General features: G+C 45.0%; 1 protein-coding gene across 3 annotated transcripts in view; it reads left to right on the plus strand.

The window, feature by feature from the left end:
• si:dkey-49n23.1 (semaphorin-3D) overlaps positions 1–21,935 on the plus strand; it is a 49,381-nt gene that overhangs the window by 21,516 nt on the left and 5,930 nt on the right. For all 3 annotated transcript variants that reach the window (XM_056438197.1, XM_056438195.1, XM_056438196.1), the window contains exons 7-14: positions 12,413–12,500; positions 14,525–14,650; positions 14,727–14,869; positions 15,022–15,136; positions 15,235–15,304; positions 16,285–16,432; positions 21,407–21,629; positions 21,749–21,834. In XM_056438197.1, the coding sequence (XP_056294172.1) occupies positions 12,413–12,500; positions 14,525–14,650; positions 14,727–14,869; positions 15,022–15,136; positions 15,235–15,304; positions 16,285–16,432; positions 21,407–21,629; positions 21,749–21,834 (999 nt within the window). The remainder of the gene's footprint in view (positions 1–12,412; positions 12,501–14,524; positions 14,651–14,726; positions 14,870–15,021; positions 15,137–15,234; positions 15,305–16,284; positions 16,433–21,406; positions 21,630–21,748; positions 21,835–21,935) is intronic.

Below are 21,935 nucleotides of genomic sequence, written 5' to 3' on the forward strand. Positions count from 1 at the left end.
CATGTGTTCATGTGTTCATGTGTCCATGTGTTCATGTGTCCATGTGTTCATGTGTTCATGTGTCCATGTGTCCATGTGTCCATGTGTTCATGTGTCCATGTGTTCATGTTCATGTGTCCATGTGTCCATGTGTTCATGTGTTCATGTGTTCATGTGTTCATGTGTTCATGTGTCCATGTGTCCATGTCCATGTGTCCATGTGTCCATGTGTTCATGTGTTCATGTGTCCATGTGTTCATGTGTTCATGTGTCCATGTGTTCATGTGTTCATGTGTTCATGTGTCCATGTGTCCATGTGTCCATGTGTTCATGTGTTCATGTGTCCATGTGTTCATGTGTCCATGTGTTCATGTGTTCATGTGTTCATGTGTTCATGTGTTCATGTGTCCATGTGTTCATGTGTCCATGTGTTCATGTGTTCATGTGTTCATGTGTCCATGTGTTCATGTGTTCATGTGTCCATGTGTCCATGTGTCCATGTGTCCATGTGTTCATGTGTCCATGTGTTCATGTGTCCATGTGTCCATGTGTTCATGTTCATGTGTCCATGTGTTCATGTGTTCATGTGTCCATGTGTCCATGTGTCCATGTGTCCATGTGTCCATGTGTCCATGTGTTCATGTGTTCATGTGTTCATGTGTCCATGTGTTCATGTCCATGTGTTCATGTGTCCATGTGTCCATGTGTTCATGTGTCCATGTGTCCATGTGTCCATGTGTCCATGTGTTCATGTGTCCATGTGTTCATGTGTCCATGTGTCCATGTGTCCATGTGTCCATGTGTTCATGTGTCCATGTGTTCATGTGTCCATGTGTTCATGTGTCCATGTGTTCATGTGTTCATGTGTCCATGTGTCCATGTGTCCATGTGTTCATGTGTCCATGTCATGTGTCCATGTGTTCATGTGTCCATGTGTTCATGTGTCCATGTGTCCATGTGTCCATGTGTTCATGTGTCCATGTGTTCATGTGTCCATGTGTCCATGTGTCCATGTGTCCATGTGTTCATGTGTCCATGTGTTCATGTGTCCATGTGTTCATGTGTCATGTGTTCATGTGTTCATGTGTCCATGTGTTCATGTGTCATGTGTTCATGTCCATGTGTCCATGTGTTCATGTGTTCATGTGTCCATGTGTCCATGTGTTCATGTGTCCATGTGTTCATGTGTTCATGTGTTCATGTGTCCATGTGTCCATGTGTCCATGTGTTCATGTGTTCATGTGTCCATGTGTCCATGCATTCATGTGTTCATGTTCATGTGTTCATGTGTCCATGTGTCCATGTGTCCATGTGTCCATGTGTCCATGTATTCATGTGTCCATGTGTCCATGTGTTCATGTGTCCATGTGTCCATGTGTTCATGTGTTCATGTGTTCATGTGTCCATGTGTCCATGTGTCCATGTGTCCATGTGTTCATGTATTCATGTGTCCATGTGTCCATGTGTTCATGTGTCCATGTGTCCATGTGTCCATGTGTCCATGTGTTCATGTGTCCATGTGTTCATGTGTTCATGTGTCCATGTGTTCATGTGTCCATGTGTTCATGTGTCCATGTGTCCATGTGTCCATGTGTTCATGTGTTCATGTGTCCATGTGTCCATGTGTTCATGTGTTCATGTGTTCATGTGTCCATGTGTCCATGTGTTCATGTGTCCATGTGTTCATGTGTCCATGTGTCCATGTGTTCATGTGTCCATGTTCATGTGTCCATGTGTTCATGTGTCCATGTGTTCATGTGTCCATGTGTCCATGTGTTCATGTGTCCATGTGTCCATGTGTCCATGTGTTCATGTGTCCATGTGTCCATGTGTTCATGTGTTCATGTGTCCATGTGTTCATGTGTCCATGTGTTCATGTGTCCATGTGTTCATGTGTCCATGTGTCCATGTGTTCATGTGTCCATGTGTTCATGTGTTCATGTGTCCATGTGTCCATGTGTCCATGTGTTCATGTGTTCATGTGTTCATGTGTCCATGTGTCCATGTGTTCATGTGTTCATGTGTCCATGTGTTCATGTGTTCATGTGTCCATGTGTTCATGTGTCCATGTGTTCATGTGTTCATGTGTCCATGTGTCCATGTGTTCATGTGTTCATGTGTCCATGTGTCCATGTGTTCATGTGTTCATGTGTCCATGTGTCCATGTGTTCATGTGTTCATGTGTCCATGTGTTCATGTGTCCATGTGTCCATGTGTTCATGTGTTCATGTGTCCATGTGTTCATGTGTTCATGTATTCATGTGTCCATGTGTCCATGTGTCCATGTGTTCATGTGTCCATGTGTTCATGTGTCCATGTGTTCATGTGTCCATGTGTCCATGTGTCCATGTGTTCATGTGTTCATGTGTCCATGTGTCCATGTGTTCATGTGTCCATGTGTTCATGTGTCCATGTGTCCATGTGTCCATGTGTTCATGTGTCCATGTGTCCATGTGTTCATGTGTTCATGTGTCCATGTGTCCATGTGTCCATGTGTTCATGTGTTCATGTGTCCATGTGTCCATGTGTTCATGTGTTCATGTCCATGTGTCCATGTGTTCATGTGTCCATGTGTCCATGTGTTCATGTGTTCATGTGTCCATGTGTCCATGTGTCCATGTGTTCATGTGTCCATGTGTCCATGTGTCCATGTGTCCATGTGTTCATGTGTTCATGTGTCCATGTGTCCATGTGTTCATGTGTCCATGTGTTCATGTGTCCATGTGTCCATGTGTTCATGTGTTCATGTGTTCATGTGTCCATGTGTTCATGTGTCCATGTGTCCATGTGTTCATGTGTTCATGTGTTCATGTCCATGTGTTCATGTGTCCATGTGTCCATGTGTTCATGTGTCCATGTGTCCATGTGTTCATGTGTTCATGTGTCCATGTGTCCATGTGTCCATGTGTTCATGTGTCCATGTGTTCATGTGTCCATGTGTCCATGTGTTCATGTGTCCATGTGTTCATGTGTCCATGTGTTCATGTGTCCATGTGTTCATGTGTCCATGTGTTCATGTGTTCATGTGTCCATGTGTCCATGTGTTCATGTGTCCATGTGTCCATGTGTCCATGTGTTCATGTGTTCATGTGTCCATGTGTCCATGTGTTCATGTGTCCATGTGTCCATGTGTTCATGTGTTCATGTGTTCATGTGTCCATGTGTCCATGTGTTCATGTGTTCATGTGTTCATGTGTCCATGTGTCCATGTGTCCATGTGTTCATGTGTCCATGTGTCCATGTGTTCATGTGTTCATGTGTCCATGTGTCCATGTGTTCATGTGTTCATGTGTCCATGTGTCCATGTGTTCATGTGTTCATGTGTCCATGTGTTCATGTGTCCATGTGTCCATGTGTTCATGTGTCCATGTGTCCATGTGTTCATGTGTTCATGTGTCCATGTGTTCATGTGTCCATGTGTTCATGTGTCCATGTGTTCATGTGTTCATGTGTCCATGTGTTCATGTGTCCATGTGTTCATGTGTTCATGTGTCCATGTGTTCATGTGTCCATGTGTTCATGTGTTCATGTATTCATGTGTCCATGTGTTCATGTATTCATGTGTCCATGTGTCCATGTGTTCATGTGTTCATGTGTTCATGTGTCCATGTGTCCATGTGTTCATGTGTCCATGTGTTCATGTATTCATGTGTCCATGTGTTCATGTGTTCATGTGTCCATGTGTCCATGTGTTCATGTGTCCATGTGTCCATGTGTTCATGTATTCATGTGTCCATGTGTTCATGTATTCATGTGTCCATGTGTTCATGTGTTCATGTGTCCATGTGTCCATGTGTCATGTGTTCATGTGTCCATGTGTCCATGTGTTCATGTGTCCATGTGTTCATGTGTCCATGTGTCCATGTGTTCATGTGTTCATGTGTTCATGTGTCCATGTGTTCATGTGTCCATGTGTTCATGTGTTCATGTGTTCATGTGTCCATGTGTTCATGTGTTCATGTGTCCATGTGTCCATGTGTCCATGTGTCCATGTGTTCATGTGTCCATGTGTTCATGTGTTCATGTGTTCATGTGTCCATGTGTCCATGTGTTCATGTATTCATGTGTCCATGTGTTCATGTGTCCATGTGTTCATGTGTTCATGTGTCCATGTGTCCATGTGTTCATGTGTTCATGTGTCCATGTGTTCATGTATTCATGTGTCCATGTGTTCATGTGTCCATGTGTTCATGTGTCCATGTGTTCATGTGTCCATGTGTTCATGTGTCCATGTGTTCATGTGTCCATGTGTCCATGTGTTCATGTGTTCATGTGTCCATGTGTTCATGTGTCCATGTGTTCATGTGTCCATGTGTCCATGTGTTCATGTGTCCATGTGTCCATGTGTCCATGTGTTCATGTGTTCATGTGTCCATGTGTTCATGTGTCCATGTGTCCATGTGTTCATGTGTTCATGTGTTCATGTGTCCATGTGTCCATGTGTTCATGTGTTCATGTGTCCATGTGTCCATGTATTCATGTGTTCATGTGTTCATGTGTTCATGTGTCCATGTGTTCATGTGTCCATGTGTCCATGTGTTCATGTGTCCATGTGTTCATGTGTTCATGTGTCCATGTGTCCATGTGTTCATGTGTCCATGTGTCCATGTGTTCATGTGTCCATGTGTTCATGTGTTCATGTGTTCATGTGTCCATGTGTTCATGTGTCCATGTGTTCATGTATTCATGTGTCCATGTGTTCATGTGTTCATGTGTTCATGTGTCCATGTGTTCATGTGTCCATGTGTTCATGTGTTCATGTGTCCATGTGTCCATGTGTTCATGTGTCCATGTGTTCATGTCATGTGTCCATGTGTTCATGTGTCCATGTGTCCATGTGTTCATGTGTCCATGTATTCATGTGTCCATGTGTTCATGTTCATGTGTCCATGTGTTCATGTGTTCATGTGTCCATGTGTTCATGTGTTCATGTGTCCATGTGTTCATGTGTTCATGTGTTCATGTGTTCATGTGTTCATGTGTTCATGTGTTCATGTGTCCATGTGTCCATGTGTTCATGTGTCCATGTGTTCATGTGTCCATGTGTTCATGTGTTCATGTGTCCATGTGTTCATGTGTCCATGTGTTCATGTGTCCATGTGTCCATGTGTTCATGTGTTCATGTGTCCATGTGTCCATGTGTTCATGTGTCCATGTGTTCATGTGTCCATGTGTCCATGTGTTCATGTGTTCATGTGTTCATGTGTCCATGTGTTCATGTGTCCATGTGTTCATGTGTCCATGTGTTCATGTGTCCATGTGTCCATGTGTTCATGTGTTCATGTGTCCATGTGTTCATGTGTTCATGTGTCCATGTGTTCATGTGTTCATGTGTTCATGTGTCCATGTGTTCATGTGTTCATGTGTCCATGTGTCCATGTGTTCATGTGTCCATGTGTTCATGTGTCCATGTGTCATGTGTTCATGTGTTCATGTGTCCATGTGTTCATGTCCATGTCCATGTGTTCATGTGTCCATGTGTTCATGTTCATGTGTTCATGTGTCCATGTATTCATGTGTTCATGTGTTCATGTGTCCATGTGTTCATGTATTCATGTATTCGTGTTTCATGTGTCCATGTGTTCATGTGTTCATGTGTCCATGTGTTCATGTGTTCATGTGTCCATGTGTCCATGTGTTCATGTGTCCATGTGTCCATGTGTCCATGTGTTCATGTGTCCATGTGTCCATGTGTTCATGTGTCCATGTGTCCATGTGTCCATGTATTCATGTGTCCATGTGTTCATGTATTCATGTATTCATGTGTTCATGTGTCCATGTGTTCATGTGTTCATGTGTCCATGTGTTCATGTGTTCATGTGTCCATGTGTCCATGTTCATGTGTCCATGTGTCCATGTGTTCATGTGTTCATGTGTCCACGTGTTCATGTGTCCATGTGTTCATGTGTCCATGTGTTCATGTGTTCATGTGTTCATGTGTCCATGTGTTCATGTGTTCATGTGTCCATGTGTTCATGTGTTCATGTGTCCATGTGTCCATGTGTTCATGTGTCCATGTGTTCATGTGTTCATGTGTCCATGTGTTCATGTGTTCATGTGTTCATGTGTTCATGTGTTCATGTGTCCATGTGTTCATGTATTCATGTGTCCATGTGTCCATGTGTTCATGTGTTCATGTGTTCATGTGTCCATGTGTTCATGTGTTCATGTGTTCATGTGTCCATGTGTTCATGTGTCCATGTGTTCATGTATTCATGTGTCCATGTGTTCATGTGTTCATGTGTTCATGTGTTCATGTGTCCATGTGTTCATGTGTTCATGTGTTCATGTGTTCATGTGTTCATGTGTCCATGTGTTCATGTGTTCATGTGTTCATGTGTCCATGTGTTCATGTGTTCATGTGTTCATGTATTCATGTGTTCATGTGTTCATGTGTCCATGTGTCCATGTGTTCATGTGTCCATGTGTCCATGTGTTCATGTGTTCATGTGTTCATGTGTTCATGTGTTCATGTCCATGTGATGTATTCATGTGTTCATGTGTCCATGTGATGTCTTCATGTGTTCATGTGTCCATGTGTTCATGTGTTCATGTGTTCATGTGTCCATGTTCATGTGTTCATGTCCATGTGTTCATGTGTCCATGTGTCCATGTGTTCATGTGTCCATGTGTTCATGTGTTCATGTGTCCATGTGTTCATGTATTCATGTGTCCATGTGTTCATGTGTCCATGTGTCCATGTGTTCATGTGTCCATGTGTTCATGTGTTCATGTGTTCATGTGTTCATGTGTCCATGTGTCCATGTGTTCATGTATTCATGTGTCCATGTGTTCATGTGTTCATGTGTTCATGTGTCCATGTGTTCATGTGTTCATGTGTCCATGTGTTCATGTGTCCATGTGTCCATGTGTCCATGTGTCCATGTGTTCATGTGTCCATGTGTTCATGTGTTCATGTGTCCATGTGTTCATGTGTCCATGTGTCCATGTGTTCATGTGTTCATGTGTCCATGTGTTCATGTATTCATGTGTCCATGTGTTCATGTATTCATGTGTTCATGTGTTCATGTGTCCATGTGTTCATGTGTCCATGTGTTCATGTGTTCATGTGTCCATGTGTTCATGTATTCATGTGTTCATGTGTCCATGTGTCCATGTGTTCATGTGTCCATGTGTTCATGTATTCATGTGTTCATGTGTTCATGTGTTCATGTGTTCATGTATTCATGTGTTCATGTGTTCATGTGTTCATGTGTTCATGTGTCCATGTGTTCATGTGTCCATGTGTCCATGTGTTCATGTGTCCATGTGTTCATGTGTTCATGTGTTCATGTGTCCATGTGTTCATGTATTCATGTGTCCATGTGTTCATGTGTTCATGTGTCCATGTGTTCATGTGTCCATGTGTTCATGTGTTCATGTGTTCATGTGTTCATGTGTCCATGTGTTCATGTGTTCATGTGTCCATGTGTCCATGTGTTCATGTGTTCATGTGTTCATGTGTTCATGTATTCATGTGTTCATGTATTCATGTGTCCATGTGTTCATGTGTTCATGTGTCCATGTGTCCATGTGTTCATGTGTCCATGTGTCCATGTGTTCATGTGTCCATGTGTTCATGTGTTCATGTATTCATGTGTTCATGTGTTCATGTGTTCATGTGTCCATGTGTTCATGTATTCATGTGTCCATGTGTTCATGTATTCATGTGTCCATGTGTTCATGTGTCCATGTGTTCATGTATTCATGTGTCCATGTGTCCATGTGTCCATGTGTCCATGTGTTCATGTGTCCATGTGTTCATGTATTCATGTGTCCATGTGTTCATGTGTTCATGTGTCCATGTGTTCATGTGTTCATGTGTCCATGTGTCCATGTGTTCATGTGTCCATGTATTCATGTGTTCATGTGTCCATGTGTTCATGTGTTCATGTGTCCATGTGTCCATGTGTCCATGTATTCATGTGTTCATGTGTCCATGTGTTCATGTGTTCATGTGTCCATGTGTTCATGTGTCCATGTGTTCATGTGTCCATGTATTCATGTGTTCATGTGTTCATGTGTTCATGTGTCCATGTGTCCATGTGTCCATGTGTTCATGTGTCCATGTGTTCATGTGTTCATGTGTCCATGTGTCCATGTGTTCATGTGTTCATGTGTTCATGTATTCATGTGTCCATGTGTTCATGTGTTCATGTGTCCATGTGTCCATGTGTTCATGTCATGTGTCCATGTGTTCATGTGTCCATGTGTTCATGTGTTCATGTGTTCATGTGTCCATGTGTTCATGTGTTCATGTGTCCATGTGTTCATGTGTCCATGTGTTCATGTGTTCATGTGTCCATGTGTTCATGTGTCCATGTGTCCATGTGTTCATGTGTCCATGTGTTCATGTGTTTGTGTTTCATGTGTCCATGTGTCCATGTGTTCATGTGTTCATGTGTCCATGTGTTCATGTGTTCATGTGTCCATGTGTTCATGTGTTCATGTGTCCATGTGTTCATGTATTCATGTGTTCATGTGTCCATGTGTTCATGTGTCCATGTGTTCATGTGTTCATGTTTCATGTGTCCATGTATTCATGTGTTCATGTTCATGTATTCATGTCCATGTGTTCATGTCCATGTGTTCATGTTGTTCATGTGTCCATGTGTTCATGTTCATGTGTCCATGTGTTCATGTGTTCATGTGTCCATGTGTTCATGTGTTCATGTGTCCATGTTCATGTGTTCATGTGTCCATGTGTTCATGTGTTCATGTGTCCATGTGTCCATGTGTTCATGTGTTCATGTGTCCATGTGTCCATGTGTTCATGTGTTCATGTGTCCATGTTCATGTGTTCATGTGTCCATGTGTTCATGTGTTCATGTGTCCATGTGTCCATGTGTTCATGTGTTCATGTGTCCATGTGTCCATGTGTTCATGTGTCCATGTGTCCATGTGTTCATGTGTCCATGTGTTCATGTGTCCATGTGTTCATGTGTCCATGTGTCCATGTGTCCATGTGTTCATGTGTCCATGTGTTCATGTATTCATGTGTTCATGTGTCCATGTGTTCATGTGTTCATGTGTCCATGTGTTCATGTGTCCATGTGTTCATGTGTTCATGTGTCCATGTGTCCATGTGTCCATGTGTTCATGTGTTCATGTGTCCATGTGTTCATGTGTTCATGTGTTCATGTGTCCATGTGTTCATGTGTCCATGTGTTCATGTGTTCATGTGTCCATGTGTCCATGTGTTCATGTGTCCATGTGTCCATGTGTTCATGTGTCCATGTATTCAATGTGTTCATGTGTCCATGTGTTCATGTGTTCATGTGTCCATGTGTTCATGTGTTCATGTGTCCATGTGTCCATGTGTCCATGTGTTCATGTGTCCATGTGTTCATGTGTTCATGTGTCCATGTGTCCATGTGTCCATGTTCATGTTCATGTGTCCATGTGTTCATGTGTTCATGTGTTCATGTGTCCATGTTCATGTATTCATGTGTTCATGTGTCCATGTGTTCATGTGTCCATGTGTTCATGTGTTCATGTGTTCATGTGTTCATGTGTCCATGTGTTCATGTGTCCATGTGTTCATGTATTCATGTGTTCATGTGTCCATGTGTTCATGTGTTCATGTGTCCATGTGTTCATGTTCATGTGTCCATGTATTCATGTGTTCATGTGTCCATGTGTTCATGTGTCATGTGTTCATGTATTCATGTGTCCATGTGTTCATGTGTTCATGTGTCCATGTGTTCATGTATTCATGTGTCCATGTGTTCATGTGTCCATGTGTTCATGTGTTCATGTGTTCATGTATTCATGTGTTCATGTGTTCATGTGTTCATGTGTTCATGTGTCCATGTGTCCATGTGTTCATGTGTCCATGTGTTCATGTGTTCATGTGTCCATGTGTCCATGTGTTCATGTATTCATGTGTTCATGTATTCATGTGTCCATGTGTCCATGTGTCCATGTGTTCATGTGTCCATGTATTCATGTGTCCATGTATTCATGTGTTCATGTGTCCATGTGTCCATGTATTCATGTGTCCATGTGTCCATGTATTCATGTGTCCATGTATTCATGTGTCCATGTATTCATGTTCATGTGTTCATGTGTCCATGTGTCCATGTGTCATGTGTCCATGTGTTCATGTGTTCATGTGTCCATGTGTTCATATTCATGTGTTCATGTGTCATGTGTTCATGTGTTCATGTGTCCATGTGTTCATGTGTTCATGTCCATGTGTCATGTGTTCATGTGTTCATGTGTTCATGTGTCCATGTGTTCATGTGTTCATGTCCATGTATTCATGTGTTCATGTGTCCATGTATTCATGTGTTCATGTGTCCATGTGTTCATGTGTTCATGTGTTCATGTATTCGTGTATCATGTGTTCATGTGTCCATGTATTCATGTGTTCATGTGTCCATGTGTTCATGTGTTCATGTGTCCATGTGTTCATGTATTCATGTGTTCATGTGTCCATGTGTTCATGTGTCCATGTGTTCATGTATTCATGTGTGCATGTCCATGTGTTCATGTGTTCATGTGTCCATGTGTTCATGTGTCCATGTGTCCATGTGTTCATGTGTCCATGTGTTCATGTATTCATGTGTTCATGTGTCCATGTGTTCATGTGTTCATGTGTCCATGTGTTCATGTGTTCATGTGTCCATGTGTTCATGTGTTCATGTGTTCATGTGTCCATGTGTTCACGTGTCCATGTGTTCACGTGTCCACGTGTTCACGTGTCCATGTGTTCACGTGTCCATGTGTCCACATGTTCATGTGTCCATGTGTTCATGTTTTCATGTGTCCATGTGTCCATGTGTTCATGTGCCCATGTGTTCATGTGTCCATGTGCCAATGTGTTCATGTGTCCATGTGTTCATGTGTTCATGTGTCCATGTGTTCATGTGTTCATGTGTCCATGTGTCCATGTGTCCATGTGTTCATGTGTCCATGTGTTCATGTATTCATGTGTTCATGTGTCCATGTGTCCATGTGTTCATGTGTCCATGTGTTCATGTATTCATGTGTCCATGTGTCCATGTGTTCATGTGTCCATGTGTTCATGTATTCATGTGTTCATGTGTCCATGTGTTCATGTGTCCATGTGTTCATGTGTTCATGTGTTCATGTGTTCATGTGTTCATGTGTCCATGTGTTCATGTGTTCATGTGTCCATGTGTTCATGTGTTCATGTGTCCATGTGTTCATGTGTCCATGTGTTCATGTGTTCATGTGTCCATGTGTTCATGTGTTCATGTGTCCATGTGTTCATGTTCATGTGTTCATGTGTTCATGTGTCCATGTGTTCATGTGTCCATGTGTTCATGTGTTCATGTGTTCATGTTCATGTGTTCATGTGTCCATGTGTTAATGTGTTCATGTGATGTATTCATGTGTTCATGTGTCCATGTGTTCATGTGTCCATGTGTTCATGTGTTCATGTGTTCATGTGTTCATGTATTCATGTGTCCATGTGTTCATGTATTCATGTGTTCATGTGTCCATGTGTTCATGTGTCCATGTGTTCATGTATTCATGTGTTCATGTGTCCATGTGTTCATGTGTCCATGTGTTCATGTGTTCATGTGTTCATGTGTTCATGTGTCCATGTGTTCATGTATTCATGTGTTCATGTGTTCATGTGTCCATGTGTTCATGTCTTCATGTGTTCATGTGTCCATGTGTCCATGTGTTCATGTGTCCATGTGTTCACGTGTTCATGTGTTCATGTGTTCATGTGTTCATGTGTCCATGTGTTCATGTGTTCATGTGTTCATGTGTTCATGTGTTCATGTGTTCATGTGTTCATGTATTCATGTGTTCATGTATTCATGTGTCCATGTGTTCATGTGTTCATGTGTTCATGTATTCATGTGTTCATGTATTCATGTGTCCATGTGTTCATGTGTTCATGTGTTCATGTGTTCACGTGTGTTCATGTGTTCATGTATTCACGTGTTCATGTGTTCATGTGTCCATGTGTTCATGTGTTCACGTGTTCACGTGTTCATGTGTTCACGTATTCATGTGTTCACGTATTCATGTGTTCATGTCTTCATGTGTTCATGTATTCATGTGTCCATGTGTTCATGTGTTCATGTGTTCATGTGTTCATGTGTCCATGTGTTCATGTGTCCATGTGTTCATGTGTTCATGTGTCCATGTATTCATGTGTTCATGTGTTCATGTGTTCATGTGTTCATGTTCATGTGTTCATGTGTTCATGTGTCCATGTGTTCATGTGTTCATGTGTTCATGTGTCCATGTGTTCATGTGTTCATGTGTTCATGTGTTCATGTGTCCATGTGTTCATGTGTTCATGTGTTCATGTGTTCATGTGTTCATGTATTCATGTGTTCATGTATTCATGTGTTCATGTATTCATGTGTTCATGTGTTCATGTGTCCATGTGTTCATGTGTCCATGTGTTCATGTGTTCACGTGTTCATGCATCTTCTCTCTCTAGGACCCAGTGTTCATGATGTCTCACACAGAGTCCGGAAGAGGGAAATGTCCCTTCAGTCCCAGGGAGCCGTTCACTGCTCTACTGACTGGTAGGTCCAGTACACACACACACAACCTGGGGGATTTAGAGACATGATTCACAATCAGGAGATTCAGAGTCGTAGCGTAAAGTGTCCTTTAATAAACGGTCTCCTGGTTGAGGCGGTTCCTCTCCTGGTTGAGGCGGTTCCTTTCCTCATTGAGGTGGTTCCTCTCCTGGTTGAGGTGGTTCCTCTCCTGGTTGAGGCGGTTCCTCTCCTGGTTGAGGTGGTTCCTCTCCTGGTTGAGGCGGTTCCTCTCTCCTGGTTGAGGTGGTTCCTCTCTCCTGGTTGAGGCGGTTCCTCTCCTGGTTGAGGTGGTTCCTCTCCTGGTTGAGGCGGTTCCTCTCCTCATTGAGGTGGTTCCACTCCTGGTTGAGGTGGTTCCTCTCCTGGTTAATGTGGTTCCTCTCTCCTGGTTGAGGTGGTTCCTCTCCTGGTTGAGGCGGTTCCTCTCCTGGTTAAGGTGGTTCCTCTCTCCTGGTTGAGGTGGTTCCTATCCTGGTCGAGGCGGTTCCTCTCTCCTGGTTGAGGTGGTTCCTCTCTCCTGGTTGAGGTGGTTCCTCTCTCCTGGTTGAGGCGGTTCCTCTCCTTGTTGAGGTGGTTCCTCTCCTGGTTGAGGCTGTTCCTCTCCTCATTGAGGTGGTTCCTCTCCTGGTTGAGGTGGTTCCTCTCCTGGTTGAGGCGGTTCCTCTCCTGGTTAAGGTGGTTCCTCTCTCCTGGTTGAGGTGGTTCCTCTCCTGGTTGAGGCGGTTCCTCTCTCCTGGTTGAGGTGGTTCCTCTCTCCTGGTTGAGGCGGTTCCTCTCCTGGTTGAGGTGGTTCCTCTCTCCTGGTTGAGGTGGTTCCTCTCTCCTGGTTGAGGTGGTTCCTCCTGGTTGAGGTGGTTCCTCTCACCTCGTTGAGGCGGTTCCTCTCCTGGTTGAGGTGGTTCCTCTCTCCTCATTGAGGTGGTTCCTCTCCTCGTTGAGGTGGTTCCTCTCCTGGTTGAGGCGGTTCCTCTCCTCGTTGAGGTGGTTCCTCTCTCCTCGTTGAGGTGGTTCCTCTCCTGGTTGAGGCGGTTCCTCTCCTCGTTGAGGTGGTTCCTCTCACCTCGTTGAGGCGGTTCCTCTCCTGGTTGAGGTGGTTCCTCTCTCCTCGTTGAGCCGGTTCCTCTCCTCGTTGAGGCGGTTCCTCTCCTAGTTGAGGCGGTTCCTCTCCTCATTGAGGCGGTTCCTCTCCTGGTTGAGGTGGTTCCTCTCCTCGTTGAGGCGGTTCCTCTCCTGGTTGAGGCGGTTCCTCTCCAGGGTTGAGGTGGTTCCTCTCTCCTGGTTGAGGTGGTTCCTCTCTCCTGGTTGAGGTGGTTCCTCTCTCCTGGTTGAGGTGGTTCCTCTCTCCTGGTTGAGGCGGTTCCTCTCCAGTGTGGGCGGAGCAGAGGAGAGGGTGCTCGGTTACCTCCTGTGTGATGCGGCTCTCCTCCTGAGGTTCCTGAGGTCCAGGAGATCCTCCTCGCCTCCTGGTCAGGCTGCTCTCCTGAAGATCTGCTCCCTCTACTCACCTCAGCTTCTTCAGTCAGGCCATCAGGCTGCTGAACAAGGACTGAGACCCTCATTAACACTACACACCAGAACATATTCTGTGAATATCTATGGCCATGGTGTATATTTTATTACATTGTTTATATATATATATTGTATATATATATTGTATGTATATACATATATATATATATATAGTCTCAAAAAAAGTGTATATTTTATTACATTGTTTTATATATATATATTGCCATGATGTATATTCTATTACATTGTTTTATATATATATTGTTAATACTTTCTTCTTTTTTTTGTGTGGATATTGTATAGTTTATTCTCATTCTTATTCTTTTTTTAGTCTGCTACTGCTGTCGGGTGTTTTGCACATAAGAATTTCACGAACCGATTATACTTGTATAAAAGGGGATGTGACAATAAAAACTTGAAACTTGAGTTGAAAAACTGATGGGCTGCAGGTGTGACCACTGTCACACAGCCCCGACACTGAGCCCCCCCCCCACCAGGTGGCGCGCTGTACGCCGGCTCCTCGGTGGACTTCATGGGGGCCAACCCCGCCCTGCTCCGGGCTCCAGTGAGCAGCCGGCAGCCTCACATCCAGACGGAGGCCTACGACCACAACTGGCTCCACGGTGAGTCTCTAGACCCAGACCGGCCGCCAATGTGCTCCCACAATGCACCACTGTCTCACCCCCCCCCCCCCCTCAGACCCGGTCTTCGTGGCCTCCTTCTCCATCCCCGACACTCACAGTCCAGACGACGACAAGGTCTACTTCTTCTTCAGGGAGCGCTGGTCTGAGTCCGGAGAGGAGGACCAGCGGGTCCACAGCCGGGTGGCTCGAGTCTGCAAGGTGAGGAAGACGAGGAGGAGGAGGAAGAAGAAGAAGAAGACAGGACTCCAACCTGTGATGTCACTATGAGAGCAGCTTTAACCAGCGGATGTTACCACCTGCACCTTCAGCTCACCTCCTCTCTCCCTTCTCCTCCTCCTCTCCTCCTCCAGAATGATGTAGGAGGGAAGAGGAGTCTCATAAATCGGTGGACCACGTTCCTAAAAGCCAGACTTGTGTGTTCAGTTCCTGGACCGTCTGGAGTGGACACGCACTTTGATGAGCTCGGTAACTCCTCCTTCCTTCCTTCCTTCTTTCTTTCTTCCTCCATGTTCCTCCTCCTCCTCCATGAGGAGCACAGACTCAGTGACTCGTTGTTCTTCTAGAGGACGTCTTTGTTCTGGAGACAAAGGACCCGCAGAACCCCATGGTGTACGGGGTGTTCAGCACGTCCAGGTGAGACCTCTTCCTCCTCCTCTCCTCCTCCTCTCCTCCTCCTCCTCCTCCTCTCCTCCTCCTCTCCTCCTCCTCCTCCTCCTCCTCCTCCTCCTCCTCCTCCTCCTCCTCCTCCTCCTCCTCCTCCTCTCCTCCTCCTCCTCCTCCTCCTCCTCCTCCTCCTCCTCCTCCTCCTCCTCCTCCTCCTCCTCCTCCTCCTCCTCTCCTCCTCCTCCTCCTCCTCCTCCTCCTCCTCCTCCTCCTCCTCCTCCTCCTCCTCCTCCTCCTCCTCCTCCTCCTCCTCCTCCTCCTCCTCTCTCCTCCTCCTCCTCCTCCTCCTCCTCCTCCTCCTCCTCCTCCTCCTCCTCCTCTCCTCCTCCTCCTCTCCTACTCCTCCCCCTCCTCCTCTCCTCCTCCCTCCTCCTCCCCCTCCTCCTCCTCCTCTCCTCCTCCTCCTCCTCTCCTTCTCCTCCTCCTCCTCCTCCTCCTCCTCCTCCTCCTCCTCCTCCTCCTCCTCCTCCACCTCCTCCTCCTCTCCTCCTCCTCCACCTCCTCCTCCTCCTCTCTCCTCCTCCTCCTCCTCCTCCTCCTCTTCCTCCTCCCTCCTCCCCCTCCTCCTCTTCCTCTTCTCCTCCTCCTCTCTTCCTCCTCCTCCTCTCCTCCTCATCTCCTCCTCTCCTCTTCCTCCTCTCCTCCTCTCCTCCTTCTCCTCCTCCACCTCCTCCTCCTCTCCTCCTCCTCCTCCTCTCTCTTTCCTCCCCCTCCCCCTCCTCCTCCTCCTCCTTTCCTCCTCCTCTCCTCCTCATCTCCTCCTCTCCTTTCCTCCTCCTCTTCCTGCAACCTTCTTATAGCTGTTAGAGGTCAAAGGTGAAGAGGCCCAGCTGGTTGTGTTATTGTAACCCTGATGTAATAAAACACTCACACACCTCCTCCCTTTGCACATCCTCCTCTTACCCCTCTCTCCTCCCCCTCCTCCTCCTCCCCCCCCTCCTCCTCCTCAGCTCCCTCTTCCCGGGCTCAGCAGTGTGTGTGTACTCCATGTCTTCCCTCCGCTCCGTGTTCAACGGGCCGTTCTCCCACAAAGAGGGAGGAGCCGGTCACCGCTGGGTGGAGTTCAAAGGTCGCATCCCGTACCCGAGGCCCGGCACCGTGAGTCAGAACCTCCGCCACTCAGAACTAGAGCTGCGCCTCCATGGGGGGGAGTTCATTCAATTCAATTCAATTCAATTCAGTTTATTTGTATAGCCCAATTTCACAAATTACAAATTTGTCTCGGAGTGCTTTACAATCTGTACACATAGACATCCCTGCCCCAAAACCTCACATCGGACCAGGAAAAACTCCCAAATAACCCTTCAGGGGGGAAAAAAGGGAAGAAACCTGGAGGAGAGCAACAGAGGAGGATCCCTCTCCAGGATGGACAGAACAATAGATGTCATGTGACCAGAAGGACAGATTTAGAGTTTAAATACATTCAATGAATATGACAGAGTGTATGAATAGTTCATAGTAGGCATATTCCACGATGGAGACCTCCACCATCCATCTCTAAAATTATAGAAAAATGGATCGCTAAACAAATAATAGAATTTCTTAATAATGGTCAAACCCCCCTGCACCCCATGCAGTTTGGTTTTCGACCGCATCATTCCACGGAATCTGCACTGGTTACGCTCATGGAGAAATTTAAAAGTTTATTAGATAAGAAGAGCTGCGTAGGTGCTGTATTTTTAGATTTAAAAAGAGCGTTCGATACAGTTAACCATGATGTGCTACGAAGCAAACTGTTAGGCTTTAACTTCTCTGATCAAGCCATCAAATGGTTTGGATCTTATTTATCCCATAGAGAACAATGTACTGTGGTTGATGGTGTCAGCTCGTCTTACCTGGGCTGCCCAGTAGGGGTCCCCCAAGGATCCATACTGGCGCCCATTTTATTCTCTCTTTATATTAATGACTTACCTGACTCTTGCTTCAATGTGGATGTTCAACTGTATGCTGATGACACGGTCATTTTTACGGTGGCCAAAAATAGTGAGGAGGCAGCACGAGTGCTCTCTACTGCTCTGAGTCATATTCAAGGCTGGCTCACCAGGTCCTGTCTCTCATTGAACACGAAAAAAATAGGGTGTATGTTCTTTTCTAAGCAATCCTCAACTGTTGCACATTCTAATGTGTTTTTGGGAACTGAGAAACTGAATGTTGTTAATGAGTTCAAATACTTCGGCATTATGCTTGATTCCACACTCTCCTTTAGGAGCCATGTTAAAATGATGTCGAAAACCATAAATTTCCACATACATAATTTCAAACAAATAAGAAACTCTCTATCGAATAATGCCGCTTTGCTGTTTTTACATTGTATGATACTTTCACATGTGAGCTACTGCTTAACCAGTTGGTCTATGCCAAGCTCAATAATTATTAAACTGGTCGAACTACTCTATAAAAAAGCATTGAAAATACTGGATAAAAAACCTTTTAAGTATCATCATTGCTATATTTTAACCAAATACAACATGTTAAGTTTTAATAACTTTAGAAAATTCACTTCGGCCTGTTTGATTTACAAAGTACTAAATGGCCTAGCGCCACCCCCCCTTAAAACCTTTATCAAACATCGATCTATTAACTCCACTCTGTCCACCAGAGCTGTCACAAACAGGGACTGTGAGGTCCCGTTGAGAAAAACCCTGTTTGGGCAAAATGTGCTGTCCTTCAAAGGATGCATGATGTGGAACAGCCTACCTCCTTCTATAAGGGAAAGCCCCAGCCTGGTCACCTTCAAAGGATGCATGGTGTGGAACAGCCTACCTCCTTCTATAAGGGAAAGCCCCAGCCTGGTCACCTTCAAAGGCCACCTGAAGGCACGGCTCAGACTTCATCAGCCCTGTGACCATTAGAGTAAATCCGCACGGTTTCCAAATGTCCTAAATGCACCTTTTTATTAATCTTCTTTTCTTCTTTTGTATTGCTGTACTGTCATTACGTGTGAAGTGATGTGTGCTTTCTATTTCACTCTGCTTGTATTCTTAAACTACATCAACCTGCCAAGGGACTACAGATGGAAACTAGCCTCCCGGCTATAATCTGTCATATTTACATGTACATTGTACTGTCTATCAATATGCACTGTCCCTTATTCTCTAAATAAATAAATAAATAAAAATAAATCAGGCAGATGGAGGTAGAGAGGAGGAGTGGGCGGAGTCTCAACAGTGGGCGGAGTCTCAACAGGACAGTGGCGTAGTCAGGAGCAGGAACTCCACGACCCAGACCTCGATGATCCATCAGCAGATAGGATCTATGCCGTCTCATAGGGTCCGATGACCCCATGAGACGTGAAGTCACAAGGACTCCGGGGAGAAAGCAGAGTTAGTAACGTGTGATGGAGAGATGAACATTCATCCTTAAGGAGAGAAAAAAGAGGAGATAGGTACTCAGTGCATCCTAAACGTCCCCCGGCAGCTATAAGCCTATAGCAGCATATCAAGGGCTGGACCAGGTGAACCTGATTCAGCCCTAACTATAAGCTCTGTCAAAGAGGAAGGTCTTAAGTCTACTCTTAAACGAGGTGACTGTGTCTGCCTCCCGGACTGAAGGTGAAGCTGGTTCCATAAAAGAGGAGCTTGATAACTAAAGGCTCTGGCTCCCATTCTACTTTTAAGACTCTAGGAACTACAAGTAGTCCCGCATTTAGTGAGCGTAGCTCTCTAGTGGGGCAATATGGTACTACAAGCTCCTTAAGATATGATGGTGCATCACCAATCAAGGCTTTGTACGTTAAGAGAAGAATTTTAAAAGTGATTCTTGATTTTACTGGGAGCCAGTGCAGAGCAGCTAGTGCAGGAGTGATGTGATCTCTTTTCTTAGTTTTAGTGAGAACACGAGCTGCAGCATTCTGGATCAACTGGAGGGACCTAAGAGACTTATAGAGCAGCCTGATAATAAGGAGTTGACCTAAGAGACTTATAGAGCAGCCTGATCATAAGGAGTTGACCTAAGAGACTTAGAGCAGCCTGATAATAAGGAGTTGACCTAAGAGACTTATAGAGCAGCCTGATAATAAGGAGTTGACCTAAGAGACTTATAGAGCAGCCTGATCATAATGAGTTGACCTAAGAGACTTAGAGCAGCCTGATAATAAGGAGTTGACCTAAGAGACTTATAGAGCAGCCTGATAATAAGGAGTTGACTTAAGAGACTTATAGAGCAGCCTGATAATAAGGAGTTGACCTAAGAGACTTATAGAGCAGCCTGATAATAAGGAGTTGACTTAAGAGACTTATTAGAGCAGCCTGATAATAAGGAGTTGACCTAAGAGACTTATAGAGCAGCCTGATAATAAGGAGTTGACTTAAGAGACTTATAGAGCAGCCTGATAATAAGGAGTTGACCTAAGAGACTTATAGAGCAGCCTGATAATAAGGAGTTGACCTAAGAGACTTATAGAGCAGCCTGATAATAAGGAGTTGACTTAAGAGACTTATAGAGCAGCCTAATAATAAGGAGTTGACCTAAGAGACTTATTAGAGCAGCCTGATAATAAGGAGTTGACCTAAGAGACTTATAGAGCAGCCTGATAATAAGGAGTTGACCTAAGAGACTTATAGAGCAGCCTGATAATAAGGAGTTGACTTAAGAGACTTATAGAGCAGCCTGATAATAAGGAGTTGACTATAGAGACTTATAGAGCAGCCTGATCATAAGGAGTTGACTATAGAGACTTATAGAGCAGCCTGATAATAAGGAGTTGACTATAGAGACTTATAGAGCAGCCTGATAATAAGGAGTTGACTATAGAGACTTATAGAGCAGCCTGATCATAAGGAGTTGACTTAAGAGACTTATAGAGCAGCCTGATCATAAGGAGTTGACTATAGAGACTTATAGAGCAGCCTGATAATAAGGAGTTGACTATAGAGACTTATAGAGCAGCCTGATCATAAGGAGTTGACCTAAGAGACTTATAGAGCAGCCTGATAATAAGGAGTTGACTTAAGAGACTTATAGAGCAGCCTGATAATAAGGAGTTGACTATAGAGACTTATAGAGCAGCCTGATCATAAGGAGTTGACTATAGAGACTTATAGAGCAGCCTGATAATAAGGAGTTGACTATAGAGACTTATAGAGCAGCCTGATAATAAGGAGTTGACTATAGAGACTTATAGAGCAGCCTGGTCATAAGGAGTTGACTTAAGAGACTTATAGAGCAGCCTGATCATAAGGAGTTGACTATAGAGACTTATAGAGCAGCCTGATAATAAAGAGTTGACTATAGAGACTTATAGAGCAGCCTGATCATAAGGAGTTGACCTAAGAGACTTATAGAGCAGCCTGATAATAAGGAGTTGACCTAAGAGACTTATAGAGCAGCCTGATCATAAGGAGTTGACCTAAGAGACTTAGAGCAGCCTGATAATAAGGAGTTGACCTAAGAGACTTATTAGAGCAGCCTGATAATAAGGAGTTGACCTAAGAGACTTATAGAGCAGCCTGATAATAAGGAGTTGACCTAAGAGACTTATTAGAGCAGCCTGATAATAAGGAGTTGACCTAAGAGACTTATTAGAGCAGCCTGATAATAAGGAGTTGCAGTAATCCAGTCTCGAAGTAACGAACGCGTGAACCAATTTTTCTGCATCTTTTTGAGACAAGATGTGCCTGATTTTTGAAATATTACGTAGATGAAAGAATGCAGTCCTTGAGATTTGCTTTACGTGGGAGTTAAAGGACAAGTCCCGATCAAAGATAACGCCAAGATTCTTTACAGTGGTGTTGGATGCCAGGGCAATGCCGTCTACAGAATCCACATCACCAGATAATTGATCTCATTGTCCCCTAAGTGTGTGACCTTGACCTCTGACCTCACACCTCGATGCACGACCTTGACCTCTGATATTGTCTATGTGTGTGACCTTGACCTTGCCCCTCGGTGTGTGACCTGTATCTTTGACCTCTCCCCTTGGTATGTGACCTTGACCTCTGACTGTCCCGTGTGTGACCTTGACCCCCGACCTTGTCCATCGGCATGTGACCTTGACCTCTGACCATGTCCCCGGTGTGTGACCTTGACCCCTGACCTTGTCCCTGTGTGTGACCTTGACCTCTGCCCCCTCAGTGCCCCAGTGAGACCTACGCCCCGCTCCGCTCCTCCACTCAGGACTTCCCTGACGAGGTGGTGCGCTTCATGCGGCAGCACCAGCTCATGTGGGACCCGGTCCGGCCCGCGGGGGGACGGCCCGTCCTGACCCGGGTCAACCAGCTCCACCTGCTGAAGAGGGTGGTGGTGGACCGGGTGGAGGCCGAGGACGGCCCGTACCACGTGCTCCACCTGGGCACAGGTGAGGGGGGGGGAGGGGGGTCTAAACTGATACAAAAATAATCATCCACCAGTCTCAATGTCAACGTTTAGACACGGTGTGTGTGTGTGTGTGTGTGTGTGTGTGTGTGTGTGTGTCAGATGATGGGAAGGTGCTGAAGGTGGTGTCCGTGGTGCGGGGCAGTCGGGTGGAGGAGCTCGTCCTGGAGGAGCTGACCGTCTTCCAGGTGACGAGTTTAATATAAATATATCTCCTTTAAACTCACAAAGAAAGCACAACAATACACAATGAATACACAATAAATACACCATCAATACACAATAAATA

The sequence above is a fragment of the Pseudoliparis swirei genome, chromosome 18 (assembly GCF_029220125.1).
Source record: "Pseudoliparis swirei isolate HS2019 ecotype Mariana Trench chromosome 18, NWPU_hadal_v1, whole genome shotgun sequence".
In the NCBI taxonomy this organism is placed as follows: domain Eukaryota; kingdom Metazoa; phylum Chordata; class Actinopteri; order Perciformes; family Liparidae; genus Pseudoliparis; species Pseudoliparis swirei.